An 18,117-nucleotide genomic window follows, 5' to 3' on the forward strand; every position below is an offset into this window, starting at 1 on the left:
ACAGCGCCACTTCTGGCCATTTTCTATAGATGTGGTGCTGGGGAATCAAACCCAGGGCTTCATGTATACGAGGCGAGCACTCTTGCCACTAGGCCACATTCCCAGGCCCGCCAGACTGCATTTGGAAAGCCCTTACCTTCCGCTCCGCTTCCCATTTTCCTTTCGACCTGTTGGTTTAGCCCTTATGCTTAGCCACTAACAGCCACCTGTGAAGTCGGGGCTCACTGGTAGGACTCTCGACATTTCTTGCAGCGTCGGAAGCCCTTGGAAGGATGCAAAGCTCCAACCTTTGCTTTCCCAACCTTAACTCCCACCATCTGGGCACAGACAGGAACGCCAAGAAGGAAGCAGAGGGAGTCAGGTTTGCAGACTGGATTGCTGGGGAATGGGAAGGGAACTCTTGTTCCTTCTCCTTCCCGGGGTGGAGTTCAGAGGACAGGTCCCCCGTGGCTTCCTGAAGGAAGTCCCTCCCTTAGGCCTACCTTCTCCGTGGAGATGAGAGCAGGAGAGTCCTGCCCAGCCACCCAGCAGAATTACCCACCAAGCTAAAAGAACCCACATTTTTTTTTCTCTTCTTGCTAAGCATGTGAGGAGGAGGATGCTGAGAAGAAAAGAAGACTGTACCGTTTGTAGCCCTGATGATAGTATGAGCCAGCTGTGTGTGAACTACAAAGGTGGTTGTTTTTTTGTGTGTTTGTTTCTCTAGAAGGAAGATGAGGGGCAGACAGGAGTCAGGCATGAACTGAGCTAGAGTGGGAGGCACCCCACACACGGACCCCCTGGTGTGGGGATAAGAAACAACACACCCCTTTCCTGTTCATTTTCCTTTTACTAAAGAGCCTCTCACCTCCCTCCCTATATTCTTTTTTTTAATTCAAACAGGGAAGATGGTGTTTTTTTTTTTAATACTCTCAACTTCAGGTAAGCAGACCTAAAACAGAGACTTGGTTTTCTTAGAGAAAGTACTGCTCAATTTTCACACCTCCCTTGCAAGAGCCCCTCCACTGGCAAGCGCTCTCCTTGAACCACTTTGCTTTGCTCAGAATCTCAAAACTAGCCCAGGCAAACTTGGGAACACATCATGTTCCTCTCCAACAGCTTTGGCCCAGGAAAGACTTGTTTTCTCAGTTTCTTAGGTGGTCCATCGATGTCCCCAATCCAGGCACAGGGCTGTCATGCTGGACGCAGCGTTTCTCTCTTCGTCTGCCTCTGTTCTTTATGACGCTGGCTGCCTGAAGGGAGGAGACGAGGCCTAAGTAACAGCACCTTGTCCTCCGAGCTATCCTGGCACCTAGCCGGGTGATGGGGACTTTCTACCCAGCTTCAAGGGCCTGGAAGTGAGACAAACCCCCCTTCAGATTGCAGACGCCTCGCTCAAGGAGGGCCGGGAGAGTTCCGCTTCAAAGACTACGCCGAGGCGTCATGCTATTCCTTCCCAGGAAAAGCCCTGCTCCTTGCGCTGTGTTTGCGGCCTGCTTTTGTTAAGGTTTCGTCTCCACCCTAAGCATGTGGTTTCTGTCTTTAAAAACGTGGCTCGAGCTTCGTACTGGGCTGCGGGTCTTTGAGATAGATTTCCACCCGCAGACGCTAGCTCTCCAATAAAGACTCTCAATCCGACCTCTCAAAACGTGGCTTCTCTATCTTGCGCCAACTGAGCTCTGTTACAACACGCCCAACTACCAGTCTACTAACACACCAAACCTCCCAAGTCATTCTTTCTCCCATGAGCCCCTCTGCTACAGCCCCATGGCAGACAGCATTTCAGAGAAGGGCCTGAGGTGACTGTTCAAAGCCTGGCATGGTTTGAGTCGGAGGCCTGGTGCTTTCTGGCAGACACCAAGGCGGTCAAGGATGAAGAACAGTTCAAGGGTACAATGTGCTGATCTTCTCCATTGCATTTTACAGGTGTGTTATATTGTTGTTTCTGCAAATATTTGGTATTATGTGTGGGCAGTCATGTGGAAAGCACACAGCATAATCATTCACGGTAGGCATTTACCCCTCCCCCCCCCCATGTTTAGTTACAGACCAGGCGGTTAAAAATCTCCCTCCCTTCAAACCAAGAAGTTGTGTATGAAAAAGGAAATCATGATTTATTTCAAATGTTTGTGAAGTTCATGATGTACCTGTTCATCTTTTCTGTAATAACTTAGCTATCTGGGACTGATAGGTTGGTGGAAAAAAATCGATTTTGTATTGGATATGGTCATATATTTCTTGATAGGTTGGGTCAATATTTGCCTTACTATTTCAGAGGATAGGAAGGACTAGGGGATAGGAGAGAAATGAATCCTTTGCCTTCACTACCAATCACCCTGAAAATGTTCAGAATATTTCCTTTGTCGAGGCTGGAATTTCTGTTTCCTTGGTATCCCCCTGGAGCTATCTGTATCTTGGGGAATCAAATAAGAGCCCTAGAGAACATATTCAGCCTGGTAAAATAAGAACTGATGAGGAGTGGATTAATTCTCCGCTATTAACAGCATGTCATATTTACGGCTTTGTGAGGAGATTAGCTGAGGGGAAAGAGGCCACTTCCACTTTTCCCAGGCTCAAGCTTTGTTCTTGTCTTTCTCCTTCTGGAGGGACAGCATGTCCTTCCTCATAGAAACCAATCGACTGGGTAGGCAAGATAGCCTCGAATGTTCTCGAATGTTTAAGCAAACAGGAACAAACAGGCTTCCAGAGCGTCTCCCTTGTTTGATGTTGTGATTCTAGTTGAGAATTTTCCAGCAGAAGTTTTTTTTTTTTGTTGTTGTTGTTTTTAATTTTTATCTTTATGTGGTCGCGCAAAGGAGTTGTCATTCCATAAAGGAGGATATGAACACAACGCTTCTTGATCAATGTCCCCCCTTTCATCCCTCTCTCCCAACCCCCCAGCCCTTCCTCTTCCATCAGGGTTCATGATTTTGTGGGCTATGAATTGAATTTTATGAATACATTCTCCCCTTTACCTCGCTTCTCTTCCTACTACCCTTTGATCTCCTTTTACCTATCCAATTCATGCTGTTTATTTTGTTGGACTGTGAATTTGCCTTCCTAAAGAACTGCATTGCTTAAGTTCTCCCCTGAATCTACCATATTTTGTTTAATACACTTGTGTACGCTCAGATACTATCCTGAGGTGTACATTTATATATTTATAGATTAATTCTAGCTTCTACATAGGGAAGGAAACATAGATCCTTTGTCTTTCTGGCCTTGACTTACTTCACATAGCATGATTTTGTTTTCTAGGTCCTTCCATTTCTTTTCAAATGATACAATATTGTTCTTTCTAGTGGATGCATAAAATTCCATTGTGTACATACACAAGTGCTCCACCATCGCTAATTCTTACAGAACAGGGGTTGTTCTTTTTCCTCTAAGTAAATGGTGAAGTCTTTGCTTGAATTCCCAATGAAGTTGTTACCCCTGTATGTGCTTTCTAAAGGAAGTATCATCTTCTCAAACTGAAGATTCTGTCAGGGGACTAGGTATAACTGTGTTTGGGGATGTGAGTCTCATGAAGTAGGAATAAGACTTTCCAATACACCCCAAGTCCCACATTCCTGTTGGCAATGGAATCTCAGTGACCCATGTCTCTGACAACCAATCATTACAACTTTCCGAGGTCCACTTTCCTCACTGATAAAACAAGAGAGTTTGATGAGCCTGAATTAGGCTCATCAAAGATATGGAACCCAGTTGTCCCTTGTCACTTACATGTGCATGGCGGACCTCGCTGACCCACCCTTGAGCTTCTCTCCACGTAATCTTGACCCGAGTTTACAGTTCTCATCAATAAACTGTGACAGCAGCTGCTGCTGATCGTATAAACCTTGTGTGCTTATGATGTAACCCACTTATTACTCTAAGGCTAGATAAAAATCTGTGGACTTTCACAGTCCAGGACTGTGTGTGTGTGTGTGTGTGTGTGTGTGTGTGTGTGTGAACAGAATAAACCTTTGGAACAACTGGAGTGTGTTTTGTGAATTAATTCAATGAACAATACCCAAAGTATAGGCAGTCAAAACTACTAAGTCAGTGGATGGATAGAGTTCTCGCCTCTCACTGTCACTTATTAAAATAATTTGTCCTCTGGAAATTAACTTAGTAACACTTGACCTTAGTATCTCAGGGGTGTGTTGTCATTTACAGAAATACCTCGAAAGCTCTAAAGTTCAACCAAAGTGTAAGGTTTTACTGCTTTATCACCAGTATTGTCAGATTTGAGTGACTGAGAACATCTTCAGGTGAGACCAGTAATATTTTATTTTGGTTTCCTTTCTCTTTTTGTATTGCTGAAGGAAAGACAAGTACTCTGGTACTTGCTAACCGTCACCATTATCCTCATAAAACAGGCCAGAAAATGTCCAGTGAGCCAAAATTCAAATAATTGCTCATATGATGTTAAGACAGGACTTTATAAATTCCTTAGAATAAGTTTTCCCAGTGATACAAACTGTAAAAAAACTTTAAAGAAAAACAGTCTAGGTAGACATTAAAATTGGCCCACGTAGAAGGAGCCGCTTCTATAGCCCCCATTTAATTCTACAAATTTTCAGTGATACTGAATTTTTTTTTTTAGCATATGCTATATCGTGCATGCATTTTGTTAAGCAAGGGAGACAAAGAACAAACGTTGAGAAGAAGGTAAAGACTGTGAGTTCAGAAAGTCACAGTTTTTGTAAGGGAAGTGAAAGGAAAAAATTGGACCATGACAAAGCAAGAATGTTTTCTTAGAGGCGGTTGATTAGCAAACTTAAAAAGGAAGACTTTTTTTTTTGGGGGGGGGGTCAGTCCTGGGGCTTGGACTCGGGGCCTGAGCACTGTCCCTGGCTTCTTTTTGCTCAAGGCTAGCACTCTGCCACTTGAGCCACAGCGCCACCTCTGGCCGTTTTCTGTATACGTGGTGCTGGGGAATGGAACCCAGGGCTTTGTGCGTGCTAGGCCAGCAGTGTACCACTAAGCCACCTTCCCAGCCCAAGGGAGACATTTTGTTGATAAAAGTTAATAGGTAAGGCTTTGTGGAAGAGGAAAACCTTAACCTTGACTCTGAAAAATGGCCATGAAGGAAAATAGGGCTAAGATTTTGGAGGATGGATGGGGCTGGCGGGAGGGGTCTGACTTGAAAGGAAGGAGCGTGGAGCTGAGGTGGGGAGCCCATGTAAAAACCCAGGAAAGCATGAGCGGAAGCTGAGCGGAGGAGAGAGGAGGGCAGGGAGGAGAGAGGAGGGCAGGCGGGAGAGACATGGCCCAGGCGAGACCGTCAGGAGCAGGCAGAGAGGGGAAAGGCAGAGCTTTGCTGTCCGCGGGAGGACTGAATGCGGAGAAAATGACTTCCTCCACACCTTCACAAAGAAAACTTGCGGTTTTATGGACTCACCATTGACAAGGCCTATAATTTTCTGTCTTTCATTGGATCATTTGAAGGTATGAGAGAATATCATTGGGGGACCAAATATTAATAAGGATGAATAAATATGCGACTAGGTCGTAGGGCATGTGATTACCGATGTCCATTAAAAATTAAATTACAGCCATCTCTGCATGGCTTTCTGGGAAGCTTAGCAAAATGAATAGAACCTTTGACTGCAACTAATTTGTTTTTATATTCTACTTTGAAGAATCTGTGTTACTACGGATGCATGCTTTAAAATCCCTTTTCAATGTCACCTTCAGCCAATGAAGATATCTCTCTCAGGCTCTCAGTAGAAAGCACAGGAGAGGGGCATTTAAGGGAACAAAAAAAGCAAGAAGTTATTATTAGAACTGAAAAAATAAAGGGTGAATGGATGCAAAACAATCAATAGCACTTAGACAATGAAATGGACCATTGAGCACTCAGTGGTAGTTTTGATACGGTAATACTGTGTCCACTATTTACCCAAGCATAATAATGGTCTGTGTCAATAACAGATTATTTACAGAAAATAATGGAAATTTATAGTGTAAGTAAATGCTTTTGAAATTTGATGTTAAAATGGCCAAGCACATAAAATGGATTAAAAAAGGAGAAACAAATGATTACTACCTAGAATAGAGAATTGTTTTTTAAAGAGAACTGTTAATCATGGGTAGTAAAATAAGAATATAAAACACAAAAATTGAATAGTCAACTAAATTACACAAGCACCAAAGGGGACATTACACACCTACTAAGTATGGAAAACTACTAGATGTAAAAAGAATGCAAATAATTACAAACATTTCCTGTTGAAGAAAAAGTGAGTTGTGGCTTTTATGTAAAGCTGAAAACATAGCTTGCAATCTTAGACATTAAATAAAAAGTTTGTTGAGAATTGTGCCCCGATGGTTACTGACAAGAAGTCGAATATACCGTAGTGTCTCACATGGTTTGTATTTATTACAAGGCGACAAATCCATGACTTCGGCATAACAGCAGTATCCTACAGATGGCGTTGAAGATTGTACGGGATGTAGCCAGTATTTGACAAACGATGGAATCTCAGAGGGAGCAAGTGTGCGCCCATAATCCCAGCATCTGGGAGGCCGAGGTAGGACTCATGTATCAGGGCCCAGCCTTGCCTACCTATGAGTCTCTCTCCCTCTGTCTGTCTCTGTCTCTCTCTGTCAGAGTGACGACAAAAACCACAACAAAAAAGGAATATCAGATTTGGCCACATAACTATTCGTAAACACATCATGGCAAAGGATGCTGTTAAAAAGAATTGGACTAAAGGAGATGAGATATCAGCTGTGAACCCCTGGGAACAACAGGGGCTCCCCAAATTAAAAGGTTTCACATGAACAGCCTCATTATTTTATTTAAAATGGACTCTTGTTGAATTGGCATGCATTTCTAGACAAAAACTTACAAAAAAAATCAAGTGTTATCACTTTTACATATAAAAAGATTGCTGATTTTTTTTTAACTTCTCCAAAGAAACGATGTTTTGTGGTAAAGCGTAGTAGATCAGATATGGAAAAACGAGAGGGGATGACTGGGATAATAATCACAGATAATAATTTTTTCCAGATGACATTAAAGTTGTGTGTGATATTTTACAGAGGTCAGCACCCTAGGGCCTTGGGCTTTCTAAATGGGAGCAGTTAGGAAACTCTCTAGACTGGGGCCTGCTGGGCCCAATAGAGAATATGGAACAAGATTGTGAAATCACTGGAGGATCAGCAATAGGTCATCTTAAAAGAAGGGTCTTGGTAATTCTCAGGAAGGAATGAAGAATATATATATATATATGTACATATGTATATGTATATATGTGTATACACACACATACACACACACACACACACACATTCTTTTTCATCTAAAGAATTAATGGTTTGGAAAAGTACCATGTCCATGAAAAGACATGACAATTCACTGCGGCTGAGTGGGTGGGAACAGAGTAAAACATCAGCTTTAGGAACATGTCAACAAGATAAACCACAGGAAGTGGTTTCAATCCAAGCGCAGCCCACACCCTGGTATGAGGGTTCAGCTTGCAGACAACACAAAAGCAGTTCATCTGACCTGTCCTTAATCCAGAATTAAAAGGGGTTGATGGAAAATGCCTAGACTCAAGCCTAGAATACATTGGCATTCTAGAAATAGTATGGAAGCTTTAAGGCCTGCTGCATGTTATTTCTGTGTGTTTCCATCTCCCAGGTTTGGGTAATCTGCAACTATGGAAAAGTGGCCTTCTAAATTTTCCAGCTATTGAAAGAAATAAGCCTGTCCACTATCCTCATTCAATTTGTCATCCTTTCTCTTATTAATAAATTTATTCGCCGTGTGTGTGGGGACAGAAAGGGCCATGAAACTGGTTAAGATACAGTGAAGATGCTTATAAAATCTAATTGAAACCGGGCACCGGTGGCTCATGCCTGTAATCCTAGCTACTTTAGGAGGCTGAGATCTGAGGATCAGGGTTTGAAGCCAGACAGGGCAGGAAGGTCTGTGAGACTCTGATCTCCAATAAACTACTTAGGAAAATGCTGGAAGTGGTGCTGTGGCTCAAGTGGTAGAGCACTAACCTTGAGCCCAAAGAGGTTAAGAGACAGAGCCCAGGCACTGAGTTCAAGTCCCAGGACCAGGAAAAAGAAACACACACACACACACACACACACACACACACATTTTTTAAGAAACTCATACATCAGGATCTTGGGGCTCTGGAAAGAAAGAGGAGCCAGAGCGGCTTCTCATAGAATGGAGGCTTGAAGAGAACACAGAAATTCCTTATGGAACCCGCTTTCTGGATGGGGGCAGCGAGCAAGGATGGGGAGAGTCACTGGAGTGGCTTTCCGGGCTGTGACGTCACTCTGTCCCTCTCGTTTCCTCTCTTCCCTGACCTTCAATGAAAGTCCGTTCCACTCCGCCACCTCATGGGAATGGGCCCTGGGGAGATGGAGGCCGTGAGCTGCTCCGTGCTGGCGCAGTGGGGCTCGCAAGGACTTCCCAGAAGCCGGGAGACGGGAACTCCAGCCATGCTTTCTTTTTCCTCTATTGAAAGAAAGGCGGGAAGTCTCCACAGGGGTGTTTTCGGGGTGAATTCTACACGTTAGTCTACGTGCAGAGACTGGCAGATAGTCAATACGCAATGAATCCTTGGTGCTGCTCTTTTTAGTATTGGAACCGATGGCCCTGGAGGCCTTCTGTGATTTCATATGAATTTCAGGATTATTTTCCTACTTCTGTGAAAAGCATCATTGGCAGCTTTACGGGCATTGCCCTGAATCTATAACTTGCTTTGAGTTCTATGGACATGCTGGTGATGTTCATCTTCCCAATTCACAAGCATAGATGTTCATCCCATTTTCTTGAATCTTGTTCAGTTTCTCCTATCTATCTATGTATCTCTCTATGTATGTATGTATGTATGTATGTATGTATGTATGTATCTATCTATCTATCTATCTATGTAATCATCTACCTGTCTATCTGCTGGTCTTGAGGCTTGAACTCTGGGCCTGGCTGCCATCCCTGAGCTCCTTTTTGCTCAAGGCTAGAACATTCCCACTTGAGCCCCAGCATCATTTCCCGTGATTTAATCAGAGAGAGAGTTTTCAGGACTTTCCTGCCTGGGCTGGCTTGGAACTCAGCCTCCTGAGTAGCTAGGATTACAGCTAGGAGCCTGTAATCAGTGCTTTACAACGTTCCCTGGAGAGCTCTGTCACTTTTTTGGTTAAGTCTGTTCTTAAGTATTTTATTTTATCTTTTTGTCATTTTTGTGGCTATTGTATATGGGGGTCTTTCATACTTTCTTTTCCAGTAAATTCATTATGAAGAAAAACTGTCTTTTTTTTTTTTTGGTATATTGATTTTTGTATCCTGCTACTTTACTGAATTTTTAATCTTCAGGTGGCATCAGATAAAATCATACAATCTACAAGCAGATGTAATTTAACTTCCTTACTATCTGTATGCCCTTCTATCTTTCCCTTGCCTAATTAATTTGGCTAAGACTTCTAGTACTATATTGAATAAGAACAGCAAGAGTGGATATTCTTGTTTCTGACCTTAGAAATGATTTCAGCTCTTCTAAATTCACTAAGGAGTTTGCTACTGGTTTGTCATATATAGCTTTTATTATGTTGAGATACAGCCCTTAAATATTTTATGTGTTCAGTGTTTTTACCATTAAGGAGTATGCTTTTTTGTTAACTGCATTTTGTATCAATTAAGATTTTTGTGCTTTATTCCATTGATGAAATGCATCGCATTTATTGATGTGCAAATATTGAGCCATCCTTGCAGGAAATCAACTAGATCATGCTGAATAGCTTTTCTGATGTGCCGTTGAATTTTACTTACTAGTATTTTATTGAGGATTTTTCATCTATGTTTATCAGGGGTATTGATCAATAATTTTCTCTTTCTTTTTACTTTTCTTTCATCTCTCTCTCTCTCTCTCTCTGTACTTTTTTCTAGCTAGATCCCATCCTGTTTCAGAACTAGGCAATGCTATCCTCAGAATAAATACGACGACTCCCTTTGTTTCAATTCTATAAGAAGAATACACATTAGCTCTTTAAAAGTTTGGTAGAATCCGCCAGTGGAAACGTCCAGTCTCCCGTCTCAGGATGGCTCCCGGTGATGATGTTCCGGGCTCCTTTTCTCAAGGCCATGCATGTTTCAGGTTGCTTAGCCATGCCCGTGAGGATCGGGACGGGGAGACTTCCCAATCAATGCCCACGCTTGCTGGGGGGTCTGTGGCAACCTCCCCTCTCACCCTTAGCCCTGCGTGGGGGAGGCGGCTCCGTCCTGGCCGGGGATGCGGGGTGGCAGATGCTGAGGTATTTCGTTTGTCTCTCTCTGCTCTTGTCCCAGGCTTGGGAATCACACGAGGTGACAGCCCCAATGTTTTCCCCGCTGCCGCCTCCTCAAAGCTCGGCCACACACCTGTTGCTTTGGCTCTTTGTGGGCGGGCAGGTGAGCACTTCGCTCCTCTATTCAGCCGTTGGTCCTCCCATCCCCTTCCTTTACAATCAACATGTTTAGTTTTCTCTCTCTTTTTATTTTATATACTCAGGGAGTGTATACAACTAGCCAACTATTGGAGAGAACACTTGTACCCTAGAACATTCCTGAGAAAAAATTTAGCCTTCAGCGCCTAATTTTTGTCAAAAGATGATTTTCAGAAAAGGTCAAAACTTAATTCTCATCTGGAAATAAAATGAACACATGACAACATTTTTTAACTTACGTTTGTAAGCCAATATAATAAAATTTGTTCACAAGGATAGCTCAATAGCAGAAAGATTTACACGCAATCAGGAATAGTGCATTGATTTTGCTATGAGGTACAGAAATAGATATTTATTTTTTATAATGCACTGCAGCATAATGTTTGAAATAGGTATTTTTATCAGGTGAAAATCCACACAACTACGTCCAGCTTTGACTTGGTTGAGGGTAATCTCACAAACTTTTTGCCGGGGCTAGACTTGAACTGTAACCCCCCTGATCTCAGCCGGACTACATCGCAGGGATGACAGGTGGGAGCCAAGAACAGTCTTGGCCAAGAAAGAGAAAAAAGTGCCCAGTGGATTCACGGAAAGCGCAAAGGGAGCAGTGTGCGTGCCCGGGAACTCCCGTGGTACCGCTCTCGTGGCAGTGTTTACAACCATCGAAACGAGGAATCATCTGGTGGTTTCATTAATGTGGCAAAGTCCAAGCAGAACACAGAAGTGCATGTCTTTCTCGTAGCAGCAGCTTAGTGGGCGCGGTCTGGATCCCCTCTTGCCTTTAGATTTGTCGGGGAGCTTAGGGGAGATGGGGGGAGATAAATAAGTCTGAGACTAGGATTCAGGCCTCCGCCTGCACGCTGGCCTCGTGAAATACTTTGCCTCCTGGCCCTGTTATCTTACTGCTTTGAGCCTTTCTTCCTCCCACTTCTCCTGTCTGTCCTGCCTCTCTTTCTCCCTCCCCACCCCTCCCTCCTCTTTCCCTTTGCCCTTTCCATGCTTTCCTTGAACATGGCACTCTTCATCCCTCTCTCCTCCCCTCTGACAACCTCGGAGGTCCTTTCCCTCTTGCTGAGGTCAGTCCTCTCTGCAGGAGGCGTGCCTACAGCTTCATAGTCAAGGTCATCACGGCTCACCATACAGCTGTGTCCCAATGCACAGCACATGACCAACAGTGGCGGCTTAATAAATGTTAAACCACGGCCCTGTCCCCTGCGCTGTGGCTCCACTAGGTCTACCGGGGTTCGAACTATGAAATCACGATGACAAACGTGCTTTTCCTTGAGCAGGATGACTTCCTCGGTAAAGAGGATCCTGTGTAGCTGCAATGAATAACAAATCTGACACCGTAGGGTCCTGGGTCCGGGAGTCATGATGTTGACACAAAGCCATTCCCCATCTCACAGAGAGACCTCCAGTGGGAGCCGTTGTCATCAATGCAGAGGGGAGGGGGAGGAAGGAAGGAGGGGGGTGGAGGAGAGGGCAGGGGAGGGGGAACTTGAAAGTAAAGTAGATGAGCTTGTGCCAGGTTAAGGTGTTGGGTTTTCTTTATTTATTTTGTATTGCGGAATATATATATTTTTTGTGTTGGTCTTGGGGCTTGAACTCAGAGCCTGGGCACACTGTCCTTGAGCTCTTTGCACTCTACGGCTTCCAGTTTTCTCGTGGTCCCTTGGAGATGCGGGTCTTGAGGGACGGATGGGGCAGGCCTCTGACAACGCCAGGCCCAGGGGGCCCGCAGGTCCCGACTCCTCGGCAGCCAGAACTGGCTCTGAGGGAAGACGTCCTGGGCGGTGCCCAGGCCCCGTGCCAGCCTCGGGGTACGCACACGCGCACCAGGCTGAGCCTCCCACCCGCTCCACGCTAGCTAGCATCCTAGGTGCTCCAATGAATCCGCCTTGCCTTGACCTCCTCTTTCCACGTCCAAAGGCCCCCCTCTCGGCCATCTTTCAGAAGCAGACGTCGGGGAATCGTTCACAGCCTACAGCTAACCGAGGGCCTGTGGGTTTGGGGAGATTTTCTTTTCCTTTATTCCCCCCCCCCCCACCCAGCTTTTCTAAGGAGGGAGAGCTGGGGGCAGGGCAGGGCGCCTGGCGGCCCTCCCAGCTGCTGTACAGCGCACAGCCAGCCTGCCCTTCCGCTCGGCGGGAGAGGATGCGGGCCTCCTTGACTTCTGCGGAGTTCAACACTCGGGGAGACTGCAGGAAGAAAGTCCTCGGTGAGAGAGGAGCTCAGTGACCCCCGAGCTCCCGGCCTGCGGCTGGGCTTCCCCGGGGTCTTCATGGCCCTCTTTCCTTTCCCATAGACAGAGGACAAGTTCACATGTTGCGTTTCCTCTAGGGAGCCTAGAGAGAGCAAAGCAGGGGCCACCCAATCCAGGAAATCATGTGGAGAGGAGCTCTTATTACAGTTCCCCCAGTCCTCCCCCCCGCCCCCCCTCCACCTCCGGGTGGTTCCTGGCTCCTCCAGGCTAGTTCCTCCACCAGCAGTTCGCACCTCACTGGTGCCAGCCGGAGGGAGCCCCGGCAGGAGGCTGCTCTTGTGAAACTCCACCCTTCTCTGCTTGCCTGGTTGGATGGGACACCCCAAATATCACCTCACTTAAGAGGGTTGTTTTTTTTTTCGGGGGGGGGGGAGATCATCAGGACAGGGTTAAATTTCAGGAGGCTGCAAACTACGGAAGAGGAAGGTAGGTGCCTGGAGTATTTTGCTTTTTCTTGCTGTATGTGAACCCAAGGTGCTCGATCCATCATTCCCCTTTGGCTGCCTGGCCTCCACCCTGTTCCTTGTCGGAGATTTTGTTGGATTACTGGACTGTGAGAAAAAACAGTGAGAAAGCGATGGTGCCCTTGGAGCTTTGAATCTATACTGCTTTTCATAAACATGGCAAGCGTAGAGCATGGAAACAATGCTTATGTTCTTTGGAGGCCAAATCTCATTAGTTTTTATTTTCATTTCTGTGTACTTCTACCTAAGAGAGAAAGTGTGCCATTTGCCTTTTCTTTTCCACAGTGTAGACCTTTATCATGATTTTTTTAAAGTATTTATTTGTGAGCTCTTTCTGTTTTTCCCCCAGTTAAACATGTGCCCGGCAGGGAATTTGCTAAGAGAACTAGAACAAGGTGTATCTAGTTCAGAGCACAGAAGTACTAAACGTGAAGAAATCTGATGTTTCACAAACATGGGTGCATCCAACCACAGCACTCTGTTGGGTGGACCTAAGGATGTTTTCTAGAATTTTCTATGGAATAATTACTGAAATTCAGTGTATAGGAAGCATAACTCGAAGGCCAATTTTGTGTCCTCCGTGAGCCTTGCCATGGGCAGGAAGGCAGCCCGTCCTTTCTCTAGCCCCTCTGTGATCCCACTCCTGTGTGCTCCCCATTGGGGGTTCAAGATTTTGAACCAGCTGAGATCTAGAGAAAGGCCTAAGGCATCTTCCTCTGGTTTGTTATTCTTTTTTGGTGTGGTTTCTTACATTTTTGTTGTTTTAATTTCGTCTTCATTGCCAGCTTTCTGTTGGGGAGAAACAGTCTCTACTAAGTAGCATGAGCTAGCAGCCCTTTCGTACCTATTATTAAACATGTACTGCTCTTTCTTCGCTTCTTAAGCTCAGGTGCCTATCATTTCATGTTGCCATTGAATTTCCCCTGGGTTGTGTGTCCCTGCACAACACACACATGTTTTCTGCCACAGGGTTTTGGGGAAAAGGCAATTCAGATGGTGTGAATTCGTGCGTGAATGCATGCCCCATTGTCTGAAGAATCTGCTTTATCGGAACCAAATCACTGGTTTCTAAGCTTTCTAAGGAGATTGCACTTTATGTTTTGGAGTGTTTGCCGGATGTATTTATTCACCAAAGGTTTTATTTTTCCTGTCTGTCTGTTTCTTTTGAGACAAGGTCCCCTCTTACTATGTGGTCCAGGCTGGACTTGAATTTCCAGTCCTCCTACCTCCGTCGCCCTTGTGCTGGGGTTACAGGCATTCTCTACGGTACCTGGCTCACCTGCATAGTTCCTGTGTGCCCTGTCTTTCCGAATTTCCGTCTTCACACCTCTTGCGGTCTGTATTTCCTGGGCTCTGCTTCTTGTGCTTTGTCACTGGCGGGGACTTGTTCTTTCAGCAGTTCCTTCTGGGCACCCCCCCCTCCCCCGTGGGAGACTTCTTCCCCCACTCCATGCTGCCCCTCCTTACGGAAGCATGAAGGAAAACCGAAAAGAACCTGGAGTCTTCACACCAGTTGGCACACACGGGCCAAGGGGTCACAGGCTCGAATGTGCTGGGCTCGGAGGGGCCTCCTGTCCCTGCCAGGTGGCCTAGGGTGGGCCCACCCCCCAAGGTCAGGATCGGAGCGTCTTCCCGCCGCTATACCCATGCCTTCAGCTGTGGCCCAAACACGGAGCTTTGCTTCCCAAGCCGCAGTGTGGCGAAGGACTGTAGGATGCGGTGGAGAGTTCTGTTAGATGTTACAGTAGTTAGCAGGGCAGCGCCCACTTGAATTAAGGTAACCGAGAAGAGAAACTTTCTAGAAGTGACTTGCACTTCTTAGAGAGTATCCAGGGGAAGCAAAACAAGGACCTCCCCCAAGGGAAACGAGGAAAGTCTAGAAACTTCTAGACATAGAGCCAGTCCCTGTGGTAACATAGCTGCAAGGTCTCTCCCTTTCAAACTAACGGTGGGTATTTCCTTAACATTTCTATGCTAGCTAAATTTCTCTAAGAACAAAAACACTGGGGCAAGATACATTGTATCATTTGTCCGGGCCAGACCTTGCACTCTTCTGAGTGTGCAGAGAGGGGTGAGAACACGAATGCTTTATTTGTTCCCCAGGCCCAACCTCTAGGCTTAGCATGATGCTCTCAGGCAACCCTTCTCACAATCCCAAGCCCTCTTCTCTTGCATTTCCATCATTGGAAGCTTCCAGAAGAGGCACTGCCTGGATATCTGTGTTTCTTTCTTGCTCCCTAGTGCTCAGAGAACTCTTTGCATGTTCATCTTTTGACAGGGGCCTTATAATGGCATTGCTTTGCTAGTCTTTTCTACCTGCCCACATTCGCACTGATATCAATTAATAATAGACCCAAGTAGTAACAACAAAGATAATGGTAACCTGGTTTCTGGTGGACTGCCACAAACCTGACAGTGTAGGAATCCACATTTAACTATGTTTTCTTCAACGTTTCTTTCTTTTTTTTTTCTAATCAGAGGTACATAGTAGCCAGGGTACCATTTAAACCCCTTACTGGTTATATCTATAAACTAGTAATTGTAACTTGTTACATCTGGCGTTTGTTTCTGGAAATATGTGCTAATCTTTGGTATCCAGACTATAGAGATTAAAGAACGAAAGTGATAAATATATTGCTTCAAGAAAGATACCAGATCCTGGAGCTGGACAGAGAGGCTCACACCTATGATCCAGCTACTTGGGAGGATTGTGGTTTGAGGTTGGCATGGGCAAAAATTCAGGAAGATGCCATCTCAACATCTAAGCCAGGTATGGTGGCCAATAATGAGAAAGAATGCCTGCTAGGCAGTGGCTATAGATGTGGGGAGAGGGGCTCTTTATCTGAAAAAAAACAACAACAACAAAACAACCTAAAAACAAAATGAGCTGGAGGCATGGCTCAAGTAGAAGAGCTCCCCACCCCCCGCTGGCCCCCAGATTCTGTCTCATGTGTGTTTGTGTCTATCTTCAGAGGGGAAGCTGGCCAAGATGGCAAAGTGAGAAAACGGTCCTTCTCTATGTATAGGGGCCACTGGAAGGGGGAAGTGAACCTTGGGTCGTGTAGGCTACCTTCACACATTTGCATTTGCTCTGTGGGCCGCGGTCAGGAGGTGGGAATTGTAGACCCACCGGCTTCAGCGCGAGGTGCAGAAAGCCTTACCCACCGTCCGAGCTGTCTGGAAGGGGTGAGCTACCTCATGGCACTGGGAACGCCCTGTTCTGGGCAGGGGTCCAGCACCGGGAAGACTAGTGACTGGAGTGTTCCCAGGGGGATGCCTGGACTGGGTGCGGTTGGGGTGATGACCTCCAAGGTCCCTTCCCATTTCCAGGAATCTCATGATGTCAGCGCTCTAACCAGAGCCACCAAAAAGAAAAAAGAAAAAAAAAGCTGCAGCCATGGAAGCTAACTTTTTACTAGCTTTATCCTTTATCCTTCTTTAATAGTTGTAAAATAGGATCTGTGCAGCCACAGTTGAGTAGGTTGGACTTCCAGGATAAAGCAGAAAAGGAAATGAGACTACCAAAGAGAGAAAAGTTCACTGGAAACCGCCATGTAGCTAAAGCTGGACGGTGGCTCAGTCCTGGATCGAGCGCATGGACAGTGAGCGGCTAGATTTTGGTAGTTTTTTCTTTTTTCTGCCCAGTCAGGTAGACATGGGTGAGACTCGAGTCACTGTCCCTGCTTTCCTCATCTCCTACATGGATGTGTGCTGGTGTCCCCTCGCAAATCTGCTTCTGAAAGTATCATGAAATGCTCCTACTGTCCTCTCCATCGCAGGGGCTGCGGATGGGTGTCTGATTTTTTGAGGGGAGAAGAGGGAGCGCTCTGGGGCTGGCCGCTTACTGTGAGTCAGGTTCATCGGGGTTTTCCTTTTTCCATGTTTTCTTCTCTGAAGTCGTTGATCTTACTACTGTCTGGGATCCCCCCCCCCCCTTCCAAAGGTGCTGTACACCCCAGAGCATGCCTTTTCTCTTTTCCAATTTGCTGTGAGGTGCTGTAAGAGAGAGAGAGAGCAAATAAGAGAGAGCCCCATAGTCCTTTCAACATAAATAGGTACCACAAGTACTGCCACTGGTTGCATGAAAACAAAGCCATGCTAGATAGTTTATTCTCCAAGTTTATCTAGGCTTGCTTCTTAAAAGCAACACAATTAAAAAAAAATCTCTTTGAAATGTGATCGAGTGCAGGGTAGCACCACAGACACCCTTGCAGACTTGTGTGCTTATTTTTAGATGTATAGCATAGCAAAACCCCTGTCTAATGTCCAAACTATGGCCCTGGTAATTTCCTCTAACAAGGCCGCGTTTCCGCCCATTGTTGCTGCACAAAGGGCAGAAGGAGGCTGAGCAGAGGCTCGGTCAGCCCCACCTAGAGGGAACTCTGGAACCTGTCACCTCTCCTCTCGACAGGGTCCACAGCACTGGGGGGTCAGGATGGAGGTCGCCTGCCTCTCTGGCCAGATGCAAATAAATGAATAGGCATGGAGGGTATCCCATCTGCACATACCCGAGCAGCCCCGTGATGGCAATGTGGAGGTGAGGACTTGCAATCAGGGGGCCAGCCTGCCCCTTGGGCTGACTGGCTGGCTGAGAGCCCTGTAATGCTGCGTGTGTTGGCTTTGCCCTTGGAGGACTCAAGATTGAATGTTTTGAGCACAGTAAAATCATAGTACATACACGCACACGTGTGTACACACACGCACACACACACACACACACACACAGAGTGGGTATCAGATTCCTTAATTACCTGGAGCTCTCCTCTTACTTTATTTCATGTACCTTTCTTTTGACTTTTCCTCTTACTTTTCTTTCATTCATTCACATACAAAAAAAGAAAAAAAAGAAAATGGATATAGTAGATGTCACCTCTTACTAGTTCAGGAATATATAATGTAAACTATCACCAATAATCTGATCCACGTTTGCTTACGCTTTGGCAATTGTATTCTAATTGGCCTGAACTTCCTTCT

At 45.7% G+C, this 18,117-nt stretch overlaps 1 protein-coding gene across 2 annotated transcripts in view; it reads left to right on the forward strand.

The window, feature by feature from the left end:
- The first annotated feature begins 12,875 nt into the window (after positions 1 to 12,875).
- Positions 12,876 to 18,117, forward strand: part of Adgrf5 (adhesion G protein-coupled receptor F5) — a 65,799-nt gene continuing 60,557 nt past the window's right edge. The window contains exons 1-2 of one of the 2 annotated variants that reach the window (XM_048347651.1): positions 12,876 to 13,105; positions 17,555 to 17,680. In XM_048347651.1, coding sequence (XP_048203608.1) covers positions 17,616 to 17,680 — 65 coding nt within the window. In that variant the 5' untranslated portion in view covers positions 12,876 to 13,105; positions 17,555 to 17,615. The remainder of the gene's footprint in view (positions 13,106 to 17,554; positions 17,681 to 18,117) is intronic. The other variant, XM_048347654.1, reaches the window with a different exon arrangement.

Source organism: Perognathus longimembris, chromosome 6, assembly GCF_023159225.1.
Source record: "Perognathus longimembris pacificus isolate PPM17 chromosome 6, ASM2315922v1, whole genome shotgun sequence".
Lineage (NCBI taxonomy): Eukaryota > Metazoa > Chordata > Mammalia > Rodentia > Heteromyidae > Perognathus > Perognathus longimembris.